The following is a 24,073-nucleotide window of genomic DNA, read 5'->3' on the forward strand; positions in this document are numbered from 1 at the left end:
CTCCCATGTATGTTACTCTTTTTTGTTCTGCAGTATCAGCTGTGTGGCCACCATGTTGTTGTTTACTTTTTTCCTCAGTGCATTCAGGCACATATCTATGTTCTGCAATGATTTTATACAATAAGTTAATATATTGTGTGAATTCACACATTCCATTATTTATTCTATATTGTAGATGTTTGTATTTCAAAATAATGTTGTTCTGTAATTACGTACTCACTTTTGCGGCATATTGTTTTTGTTTTGGACCCAGTGGTTGCCCCTATTTTACCATTTAATAAATAAGATAGTTTACAATAAAAACCCACTTGAACCCTCCTGAATCCCCTTTTAATCATTTCACATCATTAGAGGTTTCACTCATATCCCCCTCTTATGGTATGTGCACATATTTTGCCATAGATTCACATGTGGCTTAAGCCTGTGAATGGACAAAATCCACATGTGGAATTTCCAACCTAATTCCATGCAGGTCCAAGTTAAGAGTGACTTGTCCCACGTAGGTGAGGTCTACAGAGCTAAACATGGTATTCCACATGCGATTTTACATCTCTGTAAAATAAAAATTACAATCTCCCTCTTTTTACTGGTTATACAATGAATATAAAAAGTCTACAATTCCCTTTTGTGTTTTTGTCATGTTAAAAAATCCAACAGGTGAATAATTTCAGATTTATTTCCACCTTCAGTGTGACCCGTTATCTGTACAATTCCATTGAAAAACAAGCTGAAATCATTTATTGTGAGAAAAAAAAATTAAAAACTCATATAACGTGGTTGCATAAGCGTGAATACCCTCTTAGGCCTAAGTCACACAGGCGTTTTTTCCCGCAATTTGCAGATCACATAACGGATGCGTATCCGCAAATTGCATGACCGGGGCCGACGATTCGCTGAAAAATCTGCACCTAGCAGCGTTTTCAGCGAAAGGGCCCCGATCAAAGGAGTGCTGCCCGCTATCCTCTGCCACAGCTGTGGCACAGCTGTGGCAGAGGAGAACGATGTTCGCCCATTGAATTCAATGGAGCAGGCAATACAGCTGCCAGCAAGCGCTGGATGAATTTTCAGGGAAGGTCTTAAAATATAAGCCCTTCCCTGAAAACCATCCTGAAAATGTGTAAAAATAAAAAAAAAAAGTATTCTCACTAGAGATGAGTGAGCATACTCGTCCGAGCTTGATACTCGTTCGAGTATTAGGGTGTTCGAGATGCTCGTTACTCATGATGAGTACCACGCGATGTTCGAGTCACTTTCATTTTCTTCCCTGAGAAATGTGCGCGCTTTTCTGGCCAATAGAAAGACAGGGAAGGCATTACAGCTTCCCCCTGCGACGTTCAAGCCCTATACCACCCCCCTGCAGTGAGTGGCTGGGGAGATCAGGTGACACCCGAGTATTAAAATCTGCCCCTCCCGCGGCTCGCCACAGATGCATTCTGACATAGAGGAGGGAAAGTGGTGTTGATGCCGGAGCTGCTATGAATTGTCGGTAAGGGCTTAAATATATAAGCCCTTCCCTGCAATTCATCCAGAAAAGTGTTAAAATAAAATATATATATATATATATGCTCACCTGCTCCCGGCAGCCGGAGTTCCGCGAAATCGCGATTTTGCGCGATCGCAATTTTAACATTACAAGTCCCATAGACCGCTGCAGAGAAAAAAATGCTGCGAATTTCGCAGGGAAAAAAAACGCTAGTGGGTAGGCACCCTAAGGCCTTAGGCCATAGAAATCGCAGATTGCACCTATGTGCGATCTGCGATTTCTGTTCTCTTCTCTATATGCGCTCAATGGGGCCGGCGGCAGCAGCGCCGACCCCATTGAGAACATATAGAAGACAAATCATTCTTCTCTGCCACAGCTGTAACAGCTGTGGCAGAGAAGAACGATGTTTGCCCATTGAATTCAATGGAGCCAGCAATACAGCCGCCTCCATTGAAAGCAATGGGCTGCCGGCGATCGCAGGATGAATTGTCGGGAAGGGCTTAAATATATAAGCCCTTCCCTGCAATTCATCCAGAAATGTGTTACAATAAAAATATATACCGGCGTATAAGGTGACGGGGCGTATAAGACGACCCCCCAACTGTCACCTTATACGCCGGCAATACAGTGGAGCAAAGAATAAAAATCATTACTCACTTCTTCTGACTTTCTGCGGTGCTCCTGCAGGCTGTCGCTCCCTCCTGGTTCCCGGCAGAGCATTGCTTTCTCTACGAAGGGCTTAAAATCCCCGCCTCCAGAAACACACGTGCCTTCAGCCAATCACAGCCAATGACAATGATGTCATTGAATGGCTGTGATTGGCTGTGTTTCTGGAGGCGGGAATTTCAAGCCCTGGGTCCAGAAAGCAATGCTCTGCCGTGGACCAGGAGGGAGCGACAGCCTGCAGGAGCACCGCAGAACGTCACAAGGTGACAGTTGGGGGGTCGTCTTATACGCCCCGTCGCCTTATACGCCGGTATATATTTTTATTGTAACACATTTCTGGATGAATTGCAGGGAAGGGCTTATATATTTAAGCCCTTCCCGACAATTCATCCTGCGATCGCCGGCAGCCCATTGCTTTCAGTGGAACCTGCTGTATTGCTGGCTCCATTGAATTTAATGGGCAAACATCGTTCTTCTCTGCCACAGCTGTTACAGCTATGGCAGAGGAGAACGATCTTTACGCTGACAGTGCGGGGGGGGGGGGGGCACTCTTGCCGCTATTGTGGCTTAATAGTGGGACCTGGGAACTTGAGATGCAGCCCAACATGTAGCCCCTCGCCTGCCCTATCCGTTGCTGTGTCGTTCCCATCTGAATCCCCACCTGCTGAATGGGCTGCCTCTGATTGGTCACAGCCCTCACCAATCAGAGGCAGCTCTCACTCACCCATTCATGAATTCATGAATGGGTAAGTGAGTGCTGCCTCTTATTGGCTGAGCGCAGGGACCAATCAGAGGCAGCTCTCAGCTATTAAATGACAGCTGAGAGCTGCCTCTGATTGGTCCCTGCGCTCAGCCAATCAGAGGCAGCACTGACTCACCCATTCATGAATTCATGAATGGGTGAGTGAGAGCTGCCTCTGATTGGTGAGGGCTGTGACCAATCAGAGGTAGCCCATTCAGCAGGCGGGGATTTTAAATCCCCACCTGCTGAATACTACAGAGAGCAGTTCAGGAGAACTGCCGGACGGACGCGGCTGAACTCTGGCTGCAGGAAAAAGGTGAGTATACTTTTTACACATTTTATGATGGTTTTCAGGGAAGCGCTTATATTTTAAGCCCTTCCCCGAAAATTCATCCAGCGCTTGCTGGCAGCCCATTGCTTTCAATGGAGCCGGCTGTATTGCCATCTCCATTGAATTCAATGGGCGAACATCGTTCTTTCTGCCGCAGCTGTTACAGCTGTGGTAGAGGAGAACGATCTACAGTATATGTTCTCAATGGGGTTGGTGCTGCTGCTGCCGGCCCCATTGAGTGCATATATAGAACACAACGATTCGCAGAACGCAGATAGGCGCGTTCTGCAAATCGTTGTGTCCTATAATTTATCGCACATCCGCATAAAAAACGTTTATGTGCCTGCTCCCATTGGGATGCATTGGGTCTATAGATCTGCAGATCGCAAGCCCGTCTGCAGATCGGACGAAAAAACGCCTGTGTGACCGAGCCCTTATATTTAGGAATGTGGTTGTGTTCAGAATTGATCAATCACATTTAAACTCATGTTAAATAGTATTCAGCACACACCTGCCATTATGTAAAGTGATTCTGATTTACCCCATATAAAGTTCAGCTTCTAGTAGGATTTTCCTGTCATTTTCTTAGTTGGTCTGTAAAGAGCTTACAGCACATTAGATGGATCTGATTGTTGGAAGGTATCAGTCAGGAGAAAGGGACCAAAAAATTTCCAAGGTGTTACATATACCATGGAAAACAGTGAAGACGATCATCATGAAGATTAAATTCGGCACAACAGTGACATTACCAAGAACTGGATGTCCCTCAAAAATTGATGGAAAAAAAACTGAAGAACATTGGTCAGAGAGCCTGCTGAGAGGCCTACAGCAACATTAATGGAGCTGCAGGAGTTTCTGACAAGTACTGGTTGTGTAGTAAAGGGGACAACCATTTCCCGTATTCTTTATATGTCTGGGTTGTGGGGTAGGGTGTCAAGATGGAAGTCTTTTCTAACAAAGAAAAATATCCAAGTATTGGGTATCCAAAATATTGCCAAAGCATACGTCAAGTTTGCCAAAAGTATGTGGGAGAACAGTTTTTGCTTGTATGATATCAAGGTTTAGTTTTTTGTCCATAATTCCTGAAGGTATGTTTGTTAAAAAGCCAATACTGTACATCACCAAAAGAACCTATACCCACAGTGAAGCATGGTGGAGGCAGCATTATGGTTTGGGGCTGCTTTTCTGCTGCTGGAACTTCAGTCAGGGTGGAGGGAATAATGAACACTTGCAAATATCTATCCATTTTGGCACAAAACCTTCAGGCCTCTGCTAAAAAGCTGAAGATGAAGTTCACCTTTCAGCACAACAACCCACAGCATACCTCCAAATCATTGCCAGAAGAAGACCAAAGTTTTGGAACAGCCCAACCAGAGCCCAGACCGAAATCCCATTGAAGATGTGTGTGTTTACCTGAAGAGGATGCTACACACGAGGTGCCCTCACAATCTAACAGATTCGGAGCGCTTTTGCAAGGCAAAGTGGGCAAAGCTTGCCAAGTCAAGATGTGCCATGCTAACAGATACCTAGCGAAAAAGATTTAAGGCTGTCATTAAGTAAAAGGTTACCACATTATTTTAGGTTTATTTTCCACCCTAAAATATTTCAGTTTGTCTTTCAGTGGAATTGTACAGATAGCAGGTCACATTGAAGGTGGAAATACACGTGAAATCATTCATGTTTGTTTGATTTTTTTACCATGACAAAACCATGGCATTTTAACTGTACCTCTAGCTATACAGCTAAGCATCCTACTTGCTTTCCCTGCTGCTAGATCGCACTGTTGACTGACTTTGCAGCTGTCAGAAACCAAATACTCTAAAAATCTCCTCTTTTGAGCTTCTGGCAAAGACAAAACTGCCAGGATAATATTCAGAGGATCTATTGTACTTGAGTACATTATTTTCAATTTGTCATTACGTACTTCCTGTGTGATTGTGAATGGAATGCTAGCATACACATTCATGTGAGCCCGGCTATAGACATATGACCCAATTGCAAAATTCAGCAGTAGCATGTGAGAAGCAGAAATCCACTTTCCACATCTCTCTAAGACTTGTGGGACCGCGGTTATGACTGAAGTAAGGAAAGCGTACTTGAAGTGCCCTCCTTCTGCTACGATATATGCACGGAGCTGTCGTTGCATCTATGTTTATTTAAGGGACACTCAATGCAGATTAGTACCTGAATCTCCTGCAGATGACAGTGGATGACGTATGGGATGATGTGCCACTATCGTAGCAGAAGGAGGCTACTTCTAGTACGCTTCCCTTACTTCAGTCACAGCTGTGTCCCACATGACTGAGAGACGTGGAAAGCAGATTTCTGCTTTTCCCACGCTGCTCTTTAACTTTGGGTTTTACCATCTATCTTTTACAGGGGCCACAACACCAAATGGAAATATATGTTTTGGGGCCTGTATACCATACCATCATGTAGCACATCCATACCTTTCTATTAATGTATGCTATTGTTTTTTCAATATAGGACACCCGTATTGAGATATAGTGCTGGATCAGTCTTTTTGACTACACCCTGTATACTGAGTCATAAAAGTTAGTCTCTCTCTGTGCTTTGTCTTCATGATAACTTTTAGTCATGTGACTGTCATAGTAAAACTGGAGTGACCTGAATGTTTCAATCTTAAATGACCTTTCACGTAGGACGGAATATTCCACATCAGTGTTACAGAATATGGCCTCCTATCAAAAATTCAGCTCCAAAAGCCCCACTGGTAATGTGCAGATTTTGGTGTGAAATTAAAAATAGCAGAAACCTCCCAGCAATTTCGCCTCAAAATCTGCAATTAGCAGTGTAGAATTCAGGGACACCATAATCCACAATGTTGTATGAAAGGTCCCTCAAGTTTCTCTTTGGGACCTTTCATACAAAGAATCCTAGAATCCTAGAACGGTAAAGTTGGAAGGGACCTCCAGAGTCATCTTGACCAACCTCCTGCTCAGTGCAGGATTCACTAAGCAGGGGGTTGGACCAGATGACCAAATACGGGATGGAATTACGCTGCAGGACACAATCAAATCCATAGTTGCGGAATTGCAGACATGTTTAAAGCCATTTTCAACGGCTTGCGGTGTGTCATGTGGCCTATGCTGTCCCAGGGCAAGAAGAAGTTATGATAATCAAGCGCAACATTCTCCCTTTTGAAGAAAGGACATATGAATGATTTCTTTTAAGAAGTTGAACCTTTTGTACTATTTTCATACAATTATTGACATACTAGGCCTGAACATGTTAAAAAATCCTGCAAAATAAATCACAAGGACACATGCAAATAAAATTCATGCGGCGGTTAAATATGGATGATGTTTTATGTATTTGCTCTTGTCAAAAAATATACAACGCAGCAATAGATCCCCAGAGGGGCTGATATATCAAACTCAATTACACACGCTAACATTACATTTCTGTCAGGAAGTTATTGCCTGGAACAGCTGTGTTCTCCTGTAACAGAGTTTGATGATTTGCTACAGTGTTTTGGTGATATTTATCTGGTTCATGTACTTCAGTTACAGATGCTGAACTAGCATCAGCAAATGATTCCATTAGGTTTTATCTGTTCACACATTTAGCCAAGCAACACTTTAGACAAATTGAAACTACATTTTCGGATAGACTTGAGCATTTAAAATGATAATGCTTAATCCATGGGAGTTTGTAAATTTACAGAAATACAGTACAGCTGTAGGATGCATATTTCATGGCCATCTGTAAACTTTACATGCTTGTAATGCTACTGGACTGCAGCAGGTACAATGAGGCATTATGTGATGGTCACACAGGTGAAGGACTGCTTACGGTTATACTACAGGTGTTAGTGCTGAGTCAGAGAACCTGTGTGCCCATCACTTGACCAAGATAGATTTTTGTCCCATGGTAATAAACAATTAAAGTTCCTATGTAATGACAGCAAGCAGAGGTCTTGAAATTTGGGGAGTTAATACAAAATGTATATTGGAAAATCATACAACTGTTCACAGGGCTGGGATAATGGGTAGGTGAACATATGCACCCAACTACTGTAGGGTTTCATCCAACTTTACTTGTAAAGGAGCGCAATGTTAAGAAACAACTTTGTCTTTTTAACCTCTTAGTGACCAAGCCTGTTTGCGCCTTAATGTCCAGGTCAAACTTTGGAAATCTGACATGTGTCACTTTAACATAGAATAACTCCAGAAAGGTTATGCATAGCCAAGTAATTATTACATTGCTTTTTAGCAAAATATTGTACTTCATTTAGGTGGTAACAATTGATCAAGAGAATTTGTGTATATATTTATTAAGAGCACCAAAATTGGGAAAAATGTGAAAAAAATTGTCATTTTTTTTCACATTTTCAACTGCAACATGTCAAATACGTGCAAATATACTGTAGAAATTTTTGATGAGATTTTTATTTCCATCTGTGTACTTTATTCTGGAAGCACATTTAAAAAGCTTTTGTATTTTTTACCATTTAGGAGAGAGATTTAACATCAATTATTAAAATCTTGAGAAACATTTTGTTTTCCTACGCCAAACCAAAATTGCGAAGGCTCATAGGTGTCAAAATGGTAAATGCCCCCTCAATTGACCCCATTTTTTTAAATGCACCCTTAAATGTATTCACTAAGGGGTGTCATGAGTATTTTGACTCACAATTTGTTTTCAGGAGTTATTGCAATTAGAAAAGAAAAAAATATATATACATTTTTGTAAAAATGTCATTTTAAAGGCCATTTTTTTCCTATAGTGCACATGAAAATGAGGATTTGCACCCAAAATGCTTACCCCTGTTTGTCCTGTGTTTAGAAACATACCCATTGTAGCCATAGTCTGCTTGCTTGACCCATTGCTAGGCCTTTGGCTTTCAGGCCATAACTGAATAAATTCCAGGCCCCATTGCTCACTTGTAGAGCCATCAAGCTGCCAAAATGATAGAACGCCACTCAAAAGTGACCCAATTTTGAAATCTAGACCCCACAGCCAATTTATGTGTACTGAGCATTTTTGCCCCACAGTTTTTTGAAAAAATTATAATAAAGCAGGTGAAAAATAAATTAAATTTTATTTTTCTCACAAGTATGTCACTTTCATGACAGTTTTCTTTGTTTCAATCAGAAAAATTTGGGGGACACACCTTAAATTTGATAGAACTATTTCTTCTGTGTTCAGCAATACCCACACTGTAGCCCTAATCTGCTTACAGGACACATGGCTAGGCCTATAATGGGGGCAACTTCGATTGGCTTTAAGGGCACGACTGAATAAATACCAGCCCCATTGCACACTTGTGCAGAAAAAAATTGACTCCCTAAAAAGATTCCAGCCACCCCCCCTCCCCCCCCCCCCATTTTTGGCATTCCCTAAATCTTTGATAAAATTAATAATGTAAACTGTTTGTTTCAAGACAGAGGTGTGGTTGGTATGGGCACATGGGGCAATAAAACCAGGTGTGCAGGTGTGTAAAGTGTGTGTTTGGAGTGTGTATACAGGTGTGCAGAGTGTATGCAGGTGTGTGTTTGGAGAGTGCATAGTGTGTATACAGGTGTGCAGAGTGTATGCAGGTGTGTGTTTGGAGTGTGCATAGTGTGTATACAGGTGTGCAGAGTGTATGCATGTGTGTGTTTGGAGAGTGCATAGTGTGTATACAGGTGTGCAGAGTGTATGCAGGTGTGTGTTTGGAGTGACGCAGATTTTCACAGTGGTTTTTAGTTATTACATTGGAGGGAATGAAAAGCATGGCAAAAATCCATTGCTTTTCTGCAGCATCTAAAGCATGCTGTGTGTTTGAAAATCCGCAGCGTGACTAAATTCCACTGCGCCTTTCTTTCGCTTTGAGTGATTGAAGTTTGTTAAAACCCCATGCACTTACATTGTAGCAGAATTTCAGGGGGCATTCCATAACTCTCATTCTGCAACAATTTTGCTGCGTGTGACTCACCCCTCCGCCTCTTCCACTCTACAGTATTTAGCCTCCATATTTGTACCCAAAACCAGGAGTGGAATCTACAAAGATAGAAACTATGATGGAATAATTTGCACCTGTTCCATATTTTACACTCACATCTGGTTTTGACTTACAAATACTGACGCAAAATACCAACCAAAATGCCTTTGTGAAAGTTACATTATGTGATCAGTGTTGGGGCGATCAGAGCAACGAATAGTGTCTAAGGGCTCCTGCAGAAGAGCATTTGCATAGATACGCTGGCTATAGCGTGATATAATTGCACTGTGAAGGGTGTGTTCTCGCACCGCGATTGAACAGGCTGATCAGCCTAATTTCGCCTCAGTGTTATCGATTAACACTGCAAAATCGCGGAGTTCAGTGCACAATATTGTGTGCGGACGGGGTATACATTTGTGCACCCCCATAGACTCCTATGGTGCTTTCTGTGTGCAAATGCAAACAAGAATAAAGCATGTCGCATAGATTTTTTCACGCTAGAAAATATAGAGCAAGAACACTGAATGTGAGGGAATCCATTGAAATCAATACGTTCTATCATATGTGGTTTGCATGAGCGATTTTGCGTCCAGGAAAACGCATGCAGAATCGTCCGCCTGCAGAAGCCCTTAGATTACCAATGCACAATCTGAATGAGATAGTCAGAGAAGTAGCATGGCATTCTTGGCTAGCTCAGGTCTGAAGTGTTGCAGGGTCTTTCATGATATCTTCCTTTTCTCCTTTCATAGAGTCGGTGTTGCCAGAATGTTCAATCATTTCTTGGCTATCACACTGATGTATGTGGAGGAGGGGAAACATTTTGAAGCAATTCCCTTAGGCGGCCCATACACGGGCATTTGCTTCATTTTTCAATGCTGTGTTTACTGCGGTTTCAGCTGAAAAGAAAAAAAGAAATACTCACCTAGCAGGCACCAACCGGGTTCCTCCTGCTGTTCTCCGCCATTCCTGCAGGCTTCTGTGCAGTTGTCAGCGCCGACAGAACATCTCTTGCTGGCAACGGAGATTGAAAACCCTTCCTCCAGTAAGAGATTGCTATGATTGGTTCATCGAGCGCTGGCTGTGATTGGCTGAACCAATGCTCGAGAACCAATCAGAACAATCTCTTGCTGGGGGCGGGATTTTCAATCCCCATTACCAGTAAGAAATGTTCTGTCGGTGCTGACAAGTGCCTGGAAGCCTGCAGGAACAAAAAATTGTTTTTTTTTTCATGTAGTGTAGCTAGGGCGTTTAACGCAGTCAAAAACGCGGTAGCAAGTTGTGCCGTGTTTTCAACAGTGCTGAAAACACTGCCCATTCATTTTAATTGGCGACGAACAAGGTTTAAAAATGATGAAGTGCCCAAGAATAGAACACACACTGCTCGAAAATCTTTTCAGCACAGCGATCGAACAGCTGTCTGCGTCAGTGTGAGCAGTCCCATTGAAGATAATGGGAGCATTGTACCACGATTAGTGTGGTGCTGAAAGCACGGCGCTGACTGCGGTAAAAAGCACCTGTGTGAGGGGGGCCTAAGACAGTAAAGGAGTTTGTCCTGGCTCTGACTGTTCATTATATAAAAACATTTATTTGTTAAAACTAGAGTACTCCATTTAAACAGATCTGTCATCATTATGCTGCCCTCCTTCTGTCCTCCGCATGTGATGGCAGCCACTGTGCACAAGCTAATCAATCATTAGTGAAAAGGGCATGGCGGGGGGGGGGGGGGGGTAGGACAAAAGCAATGCCCTCATGACTACACAAGACAGGCATAGAGTATAGATAGCTATTGATACACAAGAAGTATCCATACAAGCTGTTATATAGATGCGATATCATTAGCAGTATAACACAATTATACTTTGCTTTTCGTTATCAGTTTTATTTAAATAACTGTAAGTAACCCTTTCTACATATCTGACTTCTTCTTTGTAAGCATACTAAAGAATTGACTGCATGATCCTTGGAGGATATTAATCTAAATTCCATGTATTCAATTAGAGAGGATTATGCAAGTTTTATATCCATTGCTAATAAATGCAGTATTTTCATAATGATGTATCCTAATTACACTAATTATACTCTAATTATGTTAAGCTGTTTCTTTTCCATCTGTCCTAAGATGAGGAGCTGAATGTGACCATGAAATATAAAGTGCTGCTATTACATTCCACAATCATAATTATGGAGCACCTAGATGTTTTTACTTCTTGGATTAAATTCTTGATGTATAAGTAGACTTTAAAAGAAATGATCCAAACATTTAAAAAAGTAGCAATCCAAAGATCAAACCATTTGGTTCACACAATAGGCACTCAGAAACAGATCAAAGCTGACATTTACAGCTTAGGAGAGATGTGTCTGTACTTCTTTACAAAATGTAATAGATTTTCGGATTTTGGTATTAAATATTGAAGATTATGCTTTTTATGAGAAAAAAAAATTCAAAGTTCTAACATATTTGTAATCCTTAAAATGACACATTCTCATCTACGTTAAAACAGCACTTCACAGATGACTACTGCTTCTATCAAGGAAGACACAAATGATAATATCACCATATTTACCCGAATACTTGACGGTTTGCTGGATGGTTACGACAATAGACTACGGCCTGGGCTTGGAGGTAAATGATTTGTGGGTATATTTGTGAAGTACTTATGAAAGCTCTTAAACATGAATATTACAGGCTAAACATTAACCCTTTTGAATCCACTGTCTGACCTCTGAAGACATTATGATTTAAGGCTGTACAGCTCCGATGTTGGAAGACATCCGTCGGGGTTCTCTTACTGTATATTGCCAGCCTCTCTGCTGTTGGAGTCTATCCAATGTGTCACCTCATGCAGTACTGGCTTGAGCCAGCATATAGGGCCGTTGTATAACAGCAGAAAAAGAGTAATCCCCCTAGGAAACCCAGGATACAAATTGGATTGGAAAGGGTTAAGCTGTGGTCATGCTTGTGACTTGCTTTATACAGAACCTTTTATTTAAAAGAAATCGCAATAACTCTTTAGATGGTTGTAGAGGTGTATAGGATGTTTTTGGTCTCTTCCTAAACAATGTTGATTTTTTGTAAGTGATGCAAATGTGGAGTATATTTTTTGTCTTAACGTACTTACTGCCTTCTGTTGTGATGTCATAGCTGCGCTGTGCGCTGAACTAATAAGATGTCTCTGTTTGCCGCTCCCGCTCTCCTTCTACAGTATGAGTATCACACATACACACACACTGAGGGAGACATACTGCAGCTGCATCTCCCCTCCTTTAACATCTAGTACTTTCTATTTTACTCTAGACAGACTGAGGTCTCTAACCATTTACAGTACTGTGCTAAAGTTTTAGGCAGGTGTGGAAAATGCTGCAAAGTAACAATGTTTTCAAAAAGTGTTATTAGTTCATTTTTGTCAATTAACAGATGCAAAGGCAAAAGAGAATCACATCAATATTTGGTGTGATTATCTTTTTTCTTCAAACCAACATCAATTCTTCGACGTACACTTGCACACAGTTTTTGAAGGAAGGTTGTTCCAAACATCTTAAAGAACTAACTGCAGATCGTTTGTGGATGTAGGCTTGCTCAAATCCTTCTGTCTCTTCATGCAATCCCAGACAGACACAATGATGTTAAGATCATTACTCTGTGGACCATATAATCACTTCCAGGACTCCTTGTTCTTTTTTACACTGAAGACAGTTCTTAATGACATTAGCTTTATGTTTCAGGTTGTTGTCCTGCTGCAGATTCATTTGAAATCAATCAGATGTCTTCTATTTTTGAAAAAACATTTTTGCAGCAATTTCTTCACACCTAAAACCTTCGCATAGTACTATATATAAAGCCTGCATACCGGAAATAAGGTACATTACAGAAACCCATATATTTACATATACTACTGAATTATAAAGAAAAAGCTAAAACTATAGGTACAATTTAGCTTTGTACCATCAAATTTCAACACTATATTTTTGATTCTAGCCACAGCTGGCAATCAGACTAATTAATCAAATGACCAAGGAAACTACCACATTTAGAGAACGTATGGTAATGTGCCTCGGTTGATAACATATCATACAGTCATAGAAGTTTTAACAAACTGTCAATGTCTATTATTTTACCGTGTTTCCCCGAAAGTAAGGCAATGTCTTATATTAATTTTTGTTCAAAAAGGTTTAACTTTTTTACATGTGTAGCTGCCTGGACACTATTTAAATTGACTTTTTAAATTAACTGTTACCAGGGCTTAATTTTGGAGTAGGGCTTATATTTCAAGCATCCTCAAAAAGCCTGAAAAATCATTTTGCATCCTCAAACATTCTGAAAAATCATGCTATGTCTTATTTTCAGGGTATGTCTTATATTCAGGGAAACAGGGTATTAACAAATTTACAAAGTTAAGTTGAAATATTTCACAGTTATTATTACTAATTAGTATTTGCACTTAGCAAAACGTTATGCTTGTAGCTTGATCTGCCATTGGCAATGGACTGCATGTTACGTGTTTTCATTACATGTTTGATAATGTTTAGAAACAAACCATATAGGATTTCATTGATTCAAAAATAAGAAAATTGGTAAGGTCTTAATATACTCCCAATATCCTCCATACTTTGCCGTCATTATCTTATCACTGTCAGGCATGCCATTATTATATTAGTACTTATAGTAATACTGGATAATTATTTTAGATGCTTGAGAGAATCGTGACAACTGGATAATACACCAAGTATATCAACATGTACATATGCAGAAGAAAGCAACTCACAATAGTGTTATGTTTTGATGAATATATGTCAAGTTCACTCATCTTAAGTACTTCAGTCAATTAGTTGCTGTGGTTACATGTAGGCTTGGGTTAATATTAATTAAGCTGTAAAGGCAACTTTTCTCAACAAGTGTGACAGATTTGCATTACTTAAGCTCAATGTGACAAAAAGATTGATACTGAGCTCATGCTACTATTTGGACATTCATATAGCAACTACTACAAATAAGACTGTCAGGACTAATAAAATGTTTCATACATGCAATCAGAATTCCTAGGGTGATAATTATAATGGCACGAAAATCCTTCTCGCTGAGAATGCAGAAGAGCTTATTTAGGGGACACTTATTACTTGGACGAGGTTTATTGGAGTTTTGGGCAGCTTTGACATAATTCAGGCATCGTCTCTCATCTTTGAAAAAACAGTGTTTACTAAACATTTCTGCTTAGTGTGTATGGAAGCGTAAAACCCAAAATAATCTAGCATCATTCGGGATGTCTTCTAATCAAGGTCCAGACCAGAATAATACCAGTTTATTGTAAAAACAAAATAGAAAATTAGGTTTGGGGTTCAGAAACATTTGCTTAGTGTGTAAAGATGGATTATAATCTCATTTACTATGAGAAAATAGCATGCCGATATGATGCCCTTTTGTGCAGTATACATTATTAGAATAGTCTAGAATTACTCATGAAAACTGAAAATTGATGATCTATTAAAACTGATAAATGCTCTCTCCATTTCTGACTACTCTGGTTGCTCGCTTCAGATAATCTTTAAGTGAAAAAAAGGCACAAGTCTGTTTAGAGGGTGATCTAAGAACTAGGAACATGGATATATGTATATATAAACTACCAGTCAAAAGTTTTAGAAAACCTCAAATTTTCCAGTTATTTTTGACATTAACACAGGTCAAGCAAATCATGTGAAATGGTTCAAAGGCTCAAAAGCATGTTAAAAACATGAACATATTATGAAAGTTTAACCTGAAATGCATCGATAGCCTGAATTTATGATTTCAACCAAAGGGTTTTTTTTTTCCGGGAACACACCAAGGACAGCTGCTTTGCAGAACAGAAAACAATTTATGGTTTGAGATTGGATGCAAACTATTCCTACAGGTGTCTCAACTTTACTTACATACACTCTGATTCTACCTAACAAGTGATGGAATAGACTGCAATAAAACAACCTCTAGGGCAGGATTTGGACAGTTTTGCTATAGAGGACAGAGTACATTGCTACCATAATTGCAAAAATGGGAATTAACTTAAAAAGATAGAAATACATTTATAACCATTAGAAGTGCAGGTCTGTCCTACAGAGAAATTGCCAAGAAAGCCAAGATGTCCGTCAGTACAGTTTCCTAAACCATCAAAAGGCACTCTGAAATTGGAAGAAACTCTTACAGGAAGAGGTCTGGCAGACCAAAGGCCACTGCAAAATCAGATGACAGCACAAAATCTCAAGCACATCTTAATGCAGCAAAAAATAAACAAGTTTCCATTTCAACTGTGAAGAGTGGATTTCTATCTGTAAGTTTGAGAAGTAGAGTATCAGTAAGAAAGCCACTACAACCACTGCAAAGTAAAAAAAAAAAGATGTATCTGGGCTAAGCATCACCTCCGATGGACTAGTAAAGAGTGGAAAATGGCTTCATGGACTGATGAATCAAAATTTGTCATCTTTGGTACATCACGTAGGGTTTTTGTATGCTGTTGAATAGGTGAAAGGGTGGTTCCTTAGTATGTGACACAAAGTGTGGAACATGGAGGAGGAGGTGTGGTGGTCTGGGGCTCTTTTCTTGATTCAGAGCTAACAACTTGCACTGGGTAACTAGCACACTGGACAAAAAGGGCTATCATAGCTTTTTGATATGCCTTGCAAAACACTCTGGTGTACCCCTAGTTGGTCAGGGGTTTAGATTACAGCAAGAAAATAATTCAAAACATAAATCTAGGTTATGTCAGAACTACTTAAGAAGACAAAAAGTAGCCAGTGAATTTCAAATGGAATGGCCTGCACAGTGTCCAGACTTATACCCCATTGAGATAGTTTGGAATGAATTGGACAGAAGGGTGAAAACAAAGGAACCTACAAGAGCAGCACATTTGTGGGAACCTCTGCAACAATGTTGGGAAAAAATTCCTGCACAATATATGAATGCAATTGTACAAAGAATGTCTTTATTGTTTAAAGCTGTTATATCAGCCAGAGGTGGCTACTTTGAAGAGTCAAAAATTTAGATTTTAATTTGGTGAAACAAAATGAATCCATTATTTTTATTAATCTTAACTTATTTATTTTTGTGTTTAATTGTTTTGTGCTTTCAGTTCAAAGTACATCTGAGACATTAAGCTATAAACATCAATAAAAACTGGAAAATGTTAAGTGTTCTAAAACCTTTGACTGGTAATATATATATATATATATATATATATATATATATATATATATATACACATACACACGACATCTAGAAGAATCAACAACATCACATATGAATTATTTTATGTTCAAGCAATGAGGGATGTTGTCATGGCTGCTGTATTGAAAGCTTTTGAGATAGATATAGATGCCTTTCTTAAAAAATATAATGTAACAAGCTAAATCTACTAAATTGTTGGAGATGAGTGATTGTTTAATGAATTATTGTGAGTGTCATATTATGACAAGAAAGGAATTGTTTTCCACTTATATGGTATAGTTTGTAACCACCGCACATATTATTTTTGACTTTGGATCAACATTGCAGGATAATAAGTAGAACTTGATGGACTTGTATCCTTTTACTCCATTTTACTACGTTGTGCAAGCTGTTGTATAGATTCTGGGCTTTGTTTTTGATGTTTCATGCATGTATAAAATGTCCTGCATGTACTTTACCCTTATTGGACCAAGATATCATAAATAAATCATTAATGTACCAATGTGATATAAAACAGTTGTGACTTTAATGGCACCTTCACACAACTGCTTTGGCGGCCTCTACGTTCAATGTGTTAATGTGGTGTTTCTAAACAATGCTGGGTCACCATTCCTTTTTTTTACTGTTTGAGTTTTACGATTATAGCTCTCTGAATGTGCTGACTGTTACTTCCTTAATCTGAAGGATACCTATATGGAAAATATAATGTCCCTTATGTTAAGCCCTGTTCAGCAATGGATTATTTGAGCACTTATTTTACATTAAATCCAGTGCTTTGAAAAACAATTACCCCCTTCCAGAAATGCCCTATTATTGGTTATTTGTGGAATTGAAAGCTATCTGAACTAAAAACAATTGTTTATTGTGCCAAATGTTCATTCAGTGTGCTATGCTATTTGCATAGGCTTTGCATTGCAATACAAAATATTGCTAATCAAGACAACATCTTCTCTAAAGACAGCTGTCCCAGGATGGACAAACATTAATACAAACAATCATTCCCAAGACATTTTCATCATCAGTATGAGGAGATTTGCTGCCAATAATGATGACTTTTGGGGCTGCATAAAAGATGCGATCATTTGCTCATTTGTTGGCTGATCCCCGGTTTCGTCACGTGAGGCACTTATCGGATGACAAATGCTTGTTCCCAATCATCAGCCCATATAAAAGGGCCTATAGTCATTCAGTTGTAATGTTGCTTTTATGCTTGATATTATTGCATTACTATAGCACAAGTGAGTTATAGGATCATTTTAAAGAAAGAGATAAGTTCATGACTCTTTCAGTAGTGACTACGTCTTCGATAGTGACAGGTGGAAAAACACCTTAACACCACCATGACTGTTATTGAAGTCACATCTATTGGCAAGCACAATCTAACTAAACTAATAAGACACAAATAGTTGTTCCATTCATGTCTTCTATTAAGCCCATTAAGTAAGCATTAGAGATGAGCGAGTATACTCGCTAAGGCTAACTACTCGAGCGAGGGGGCAGGGAGCGGCGGGGGAGAGCGGGAAGGAACAGGGGGGAGATCTCTCTCTCCCTCTCTTCCCCCTGCTTTCCCTGCTCACCGCCGCAACTCACCTGTCACCCACGCCGGCAGCCGAATCTTTAGAGACGAGCGGGAAGATACTCGGCTAAGGCACTACTCGCTCGAGCAGTTAGCCTTAGCGAGTATACTCGCTCATCTCTAGTAAGCATCCATCCACAGTATAGGGAAAAAAGTAAGATAACCTTTGTGTTAACTTCTAGACAACATACCCGCTGCCTTGGGGTCATATTCGACTCTGATCTCTCTTTTGCCCCCTACATCCAATCTCTCACCCGAACATGTCATCTGCACCTCAAGAACATCGCAAGAATCCGCTCTTTTCTCACTGTGGACACGCTAAAAACTCTTAGGGCTCATGTCCACGGGCAAAATATGATTTAAGATCCGCAGCGGATCTCCCGCATGCGGATCCGCACCCCATAGGGATGCATTGACCACCCGCGGGTAGATAAATACCCGCGGATCGTCAATAAAAGGGATTTAAAAAAAAATGGAGCATGGAAAAATCTGGACCATGCTCCATTTTCGTGCGGGTCTCCCGCGGGGACGGCTCTCGCGGGCTTCTATTGAAGCCTATGGAAGCCGTCCGGATCCGCGGGAGACCTAAAATAGGAATTTAAAGTATTTACCATCTGTAGCGGACCGGGAAGGTCTCCTCTTCCTCACGGCCGCATCTTCCTTGCTTCGGCTCGGCGGATGTGCCCGGCGCATGCGCGCGGCACGTCGACGACGTGCCGGCGACGTGCCGCCGGCGTCAGGAATTCATCCGCCGGCCGAAAATGAAGATCCGGCCGTGAGGAACAGCTGACTTTCCCCGCCCGCGCCGGATAGGTAAATGCTTTTAAATTGCTATTTTCGGCGCTCATGTCCGCGGGGCAGGAGGGACCCGCTGCAGATTCTACATTGAGAATCTGCAGCGGATCTGATTTTCCCCGTGGACATGAGGTCTTACTGTTGCGCTCATCCACTCCCGGCTCGATTATTGCAACTCATTGCTGATCGGCCTCCCCTGCACCAGACTCTACCCTCTCCAATCCATCCTGAATGCAGCAGCCAGGCTCATCTTCCTGTCCAGTCGCTACTCGGACGCCTCTGCCCTGTGCCCGTCACTGCACTGGCTGCCTGTTAAATACAGAATTCAATTTAAACTTGCTACCTTCATCCACAAAGCCCTCCACAGTGCAGCGCCCCCCTATATTGCCTCCCTCATCTCAATCCATCAACCAGCCCAGGCTCTCCGCTCTGCTAACAAAACCAGACTGCGCGCCCCTTTAATTCGAACTTCTCATTCCCGCCTCCAAGACTTCTCCAGAGCAGCACCGGTCTTCTGGAACGCACTACCAAAGGATACCCGGGGAATCCAGGACTCGCAGAACTTCAGGCGTGCTCTAAAAACAAACCTCTTCAAGGAGGCATACCCTAAACAAACCCCTCTGTACTCCGCCTGATAACATGCTCCCTGACCTATAGACTGCAATCCCTGCTAGCCATCATAAAGTCATCCTGCAGTCATACCGATTCTGCCGTCACATGGCTAAATGTCTGACCATTGTCTATGTGTATAGCATCCCTCACTCTCCACCTCGCTATACCTCGCACATCTCCAGCCCCTTTACCTTCTGTATCACCCCATTACTCGTAGTATGTAAGCTCGTTGGAGCAGGACCCTCACCAATATTGTTTCCATCAACTGATTACTATGTAACCGTGGTTCTGTAATTGTACTTTTGTCTTTCTGTATTCCCCCTGTCTATGTAAGCGCTGCGGAATATGTTGGCGCTATACAAATAAAGTTTATTATTATTATTATTAATAATGATTTATCCAAGAGCTAATTGGCTGGAGGTACAGGGTTATTTTAAATGATCTTCCCAATTTGAAACACTCATAACTCACATTTAATAACACTCAAATACCTAAATTTGATATCAGTGTAAACAGAAACTCACAACATTTTATTGCAGAACATCAAACATGTTTTCCAAATCAGATGTGTTCAATGTGAGCCCCCTTTGTCACTTGACACATTTTGAGTCTGTAGTCAAGTTCCTGCCATACACATTGTAGCGTGTCACGATTGACTGATGCATGGTGGGGGGTAAAGGTGGCATGTAGACTCTATCGTTAACAGTCCCTCAAAGAAAAATATCACAAGGTGTAAGGTCCAGGGAACGTGGAGGCCATGAAAGAAAGCCTTTGAATGAATACTTAAACAGAGCCAGCTCTCTTCTTTTCCTAGCGCTGTATGCCGAGTAACGTCCTCACCCTCCCTTTTTTTTTCGCTTCCCTAGAAGTCCTTTGTATCTTAGCAAAAGATAGAGCAGGACCTACCTTTTGACGTGGTGTATAAAATCGGCAACTGAAAGTGGTCGCCAATGAGTTTTTTTTTCTGGTGCAATTTTTTTATGCGTTCATTTGAATGAATACATTGGAGTCCAATGCTTCAGATGGTTGCGATTTTTGTTCAGTTTTTTGACGCGGCTAAAAAGCGGTGTATATACAGTCGTGTGAATAAGGACTAAGGATTATTTCTCAGAAGCTCAAGATTAGCTGGTAAAGTGGTTACTTGCACACCTGGGAACTAGTGCTAGTGGTGGATACAAGGTTATCAGCAACATAAGAGGATGCCAGTACTGCATATGATAACAGTACCATATTACCATGCCTGTAAAATTTGAAGGCCCTGCTACAAATTTTGTAAGGCAACCAAGGAAATTAGTGGATACCAGGAATACAATATTATGATATAGCAGAGAGACTGTAAATGTTATTCCTGAAACATTCCCATGCTTACTGTATATTTCATTAGTTGCCGTTATGCATCCTCTTCCCGTATTTTATGCCAGCAATGAGTATGCAAAGTGCCATAAATTCAGAATTTAATAACATACGCATTATTAAGACAACTGTTAGTAATAAATATTTCTTTCTGTTCTTTTCTAACAGTGATGCACATTTTGTAGGCTCTATTTCCTCCTCTGATAAGATCTCGCATCCTTTCCTGTCATTTCCACTAGCCTGCAAGAGTCCCTAAGAGCTTGATTATTTTGTATCAATTATGTAATAGGAAAGTTGAAGCTGCCTACTGAGAGTATAGACCTCCTACTTACATCACTAGATGCTTCATGCATATTCATGAGCCTCCATATGAAAGGTCTCTATACAGTAGAGTTATTGAATGAGAAAAATATTGGTGTGCACATTTTTCTCATTATTCATGGAAGAACTTGTAGAAGTAGCAGCAGCTCTAAAGGGTATTTATTTCACAATTTTAAATATTACCTCGGCTCTTTTCAGTAATTGGTAAGAATTGTAAGATTTATAGCCAGTGCAAGAACCAATATTTGTGCCTTTGCTGTGCAGCTGGTTTTAATAAACTGTATTATGTAAGTTATGTCAATTCTTTCCATCTATTTATTCTATCTCATATCTATCTATCGATCTTATATTTATCTATTAACTTGTCCATCTCAAATCTATCTATCTTTTATCTATCTCATATCTATCTATCTATCTATCTCATATCTATCTATCTATCTTTTATCTACCTCATATCTATCTATCTATCTTATATCTATCTATTTATCTCATATCTATCTATCGATCTCATATTTATCTATTAACCTGTCCATCTCAAATCTATCTATCTATCTTTTATCTATCGCATATCTATCTATCTATCTTTTATCTATCGCATATCTATCTATCTATCTCATATCTATCTATCGATCTCATATCTATCTATTAACCTATCCATCTCATATCTATCTATCTATCTATCTAATATCTATATCATATCTATCGATCTCATATTTATCTATTAACCTATCCATCTCATATCCATCTATCTATCTATCTATCTATCTTTTATCTATCTCATATCTATCTATCTATCTATCTATCTATCTTATATCTATCTATCTATCTATCTCATATCTATCTATCTATCTTTTATCTATCTCATATCTATCTATCTTATATCTATCTATCTATCTATCTCATATCTATCTATCGATCTCATATTTATCTATTAACCTGTCCATCTCAAATCTATCTATCTCATATCTATCTATCTATCTATCTATCTATCTATCTATCTATCTATCTATCTATCTATCTATCTATCTATCTCATATCTATTTATCGATCTCATATCTATCTATTAACCTATCCATCTCATATCTAATAGAGATGAGCGAACGTACTCGTAATGAGTACTTACGCACCCGAGTACCGCCATTTTCGAGTACTTCAGTACTCGCGCGTAAAGATTCGGGGGGCGCCGTGGGGCGGGGAGAGGCGCGGCGGTGCGGGGGGGAGCAGCGGGGAACAGGGGGGAGCCCTCTCTCTCTCCCTCTCCCCCCCACTCCCCACTGCTACCCCCCGTGCCGCCACGGCGCCCCCCGAATCTTTACGCGCGAGTACTGCTGTACTCGAAAATGGCGGTGCTCGGGTGCGTATGTACTCGTAACGAGTACGTTCGCTCATCTCTAATATCTATCTATCTATCTATCTCATATCTATATCATATCTACCGATCTCATATTTATCTATTAACCTATCCATCTCATATCTATCTATCTATCTATCTATCTATCTATCTATCTATCTCATATCTATCTCATATCTATCCATATCATGTCTATCTATCCATCTATCTATCTATCTATCTATCTATCTATCTATCTATCTATGTCATATCTACAATATCTGAATTATAATTATATTTACCTATATTTCCCTGTATATTATTATCGTTACTTTAGAGCATACCTTATGTTTAAGATATATTTAGAACTTTCAATATACAGTATATGGTTGTCTAATATATCGAGGGAGATTTAAAGTAACCCTCTGATCCCAGATGAACCAAGATGGCCACACTGTTTCATTTACTACCTGATGCACTTTATAAATTGGTAGTTTATCGTTAATCTAAAACACTATACACTGCTCTGATTGGCACATGCTGCTCACATGAACAGCACTAGCCAATCAGAGCAATATTTAGTGCCTTAGATTACCAATGCACAGCGTGCACAAGGTAGTCACGGAAGCATTGCCGGTTGCTTTAAGCAAAATACACCAGAATTATGTGATGCAAATTGCATCAAAAAAGGAAGTATGTTGCATGCAAGAATTTTATTGTGAAAAGTGACTAGAAAATGGGAGTGGCAAAATACATTTTAAAGTTGCTTCCTTGCTTGAATCCTTAATTGCTACTGAAGATTTAAATTCCTCAATTTTTTCTTGTCACTCAATCTACTGTTAACTGACTTGTTCCAAGAGCAATAGTGAAGAATCTAAATTTCCAATTTATTTTATATCAAGCCTGCTAAAAATAATAGGACAGATTTATCAATGTATTTATGCTGATTTCACACTTGGGATGAGCATTCAATTATTTTTACTTATGTAGAAAAATATTGGAAAACAATGCCTGGTCTGAACCAGCAATGTTTTTGCTTACTACAGTTAATGGCCCATTTACACGTAACGATTATCGCTCAAAATTAAGGCCCTTTTACACGGGACGATTATTCTTCTGGTTGTTCAAAACCCCATGCTCCTGAATGCTAATTGTCCCGTGTAAAAGCATGCAAAAACTGAATGGCTGCCTCTATTTGCCCAATTACTATTGTTCCTGTGTAAAACCGTGATGATAGGCATTGTGATAGATATTGGGAGAAGTGTTGGGCACTTATGTGTAAAGGTACATTAGGACCCTTTTTAAACTATCATCAGAAGCTCCATAGCGGGCTTTCTCTAGTAGACTTGACAGATCTGACGGGCAGCACAAACCTGCATGCAGCAATATTTTTTCATAAAAGTAATGTACACTGCACTAGAATGCAATTGATCACATTATAAGTCAATCTTCAGTGACCTAGTAATGTGTGAACAGTAGAGATGAGCGAACACGTTCGGCCCCGCCCCTTTTTCGCCCGAACACCGAACTTTGCGAACACTTCAGTGTTCGGGCGAAAAAGTTCGGGGGCCGCCGTGGCAGCGCGGGGGGGTGCGGCGGGGAGTGGGGGGGAGAGGGAGAGAGAGAGGGCTCCCCCCTGTTCCCCGCTACTGCCGCCCGCGCCGCCGCGCATCTCCCCGCCCCCCGGCGGCACCCGGACCTTTACGCGCGAACAATGCAGTGTTC

General features: G+C 40.3%; 1 protein-coding gene across 1 annotated transcript in view; it reads left to right on the plus strand.

Annotated features, from left to right (window-relative positions):
* The window catches only part of GABRA5 (gamma-aminobutyric acid type A receptor subunit alpha5), a 252,432-nt gene that overhangs the window by 52,800 nt on the left and 175,559 nt on the right, over positions 1–24,073 (plus strand). The window contains exon 8 of the mRNA XM_066588715.1: positions 11,671–11,792. Within this exon, the coding sequence (XP_066444812.1) occupies positions 11,671–11,792 (122 nt within the window). The remainder of the gene's footprint in view (positions 1–11,670; positions 11,793–24,073) is intronic.

The sequence above is a fragment of the Eleutherodactylus coqui genome, chromosome 1, assembly GCF_035609145.1.
Source record: "Eleutherodactylus coqui strain aEleCoq1 chromosome 1, aEleCoq1.hap1, whole genome shotgun sequence".
In the NCBI taxonomy this organism is placed as follows: domain Eukaryota; kingdom Metazoa; phylum Chordata; class Amphibia; order Anura; family Eleutherodactylidae; genus Eleutherodactylus; species Eleutherodactylus coqui.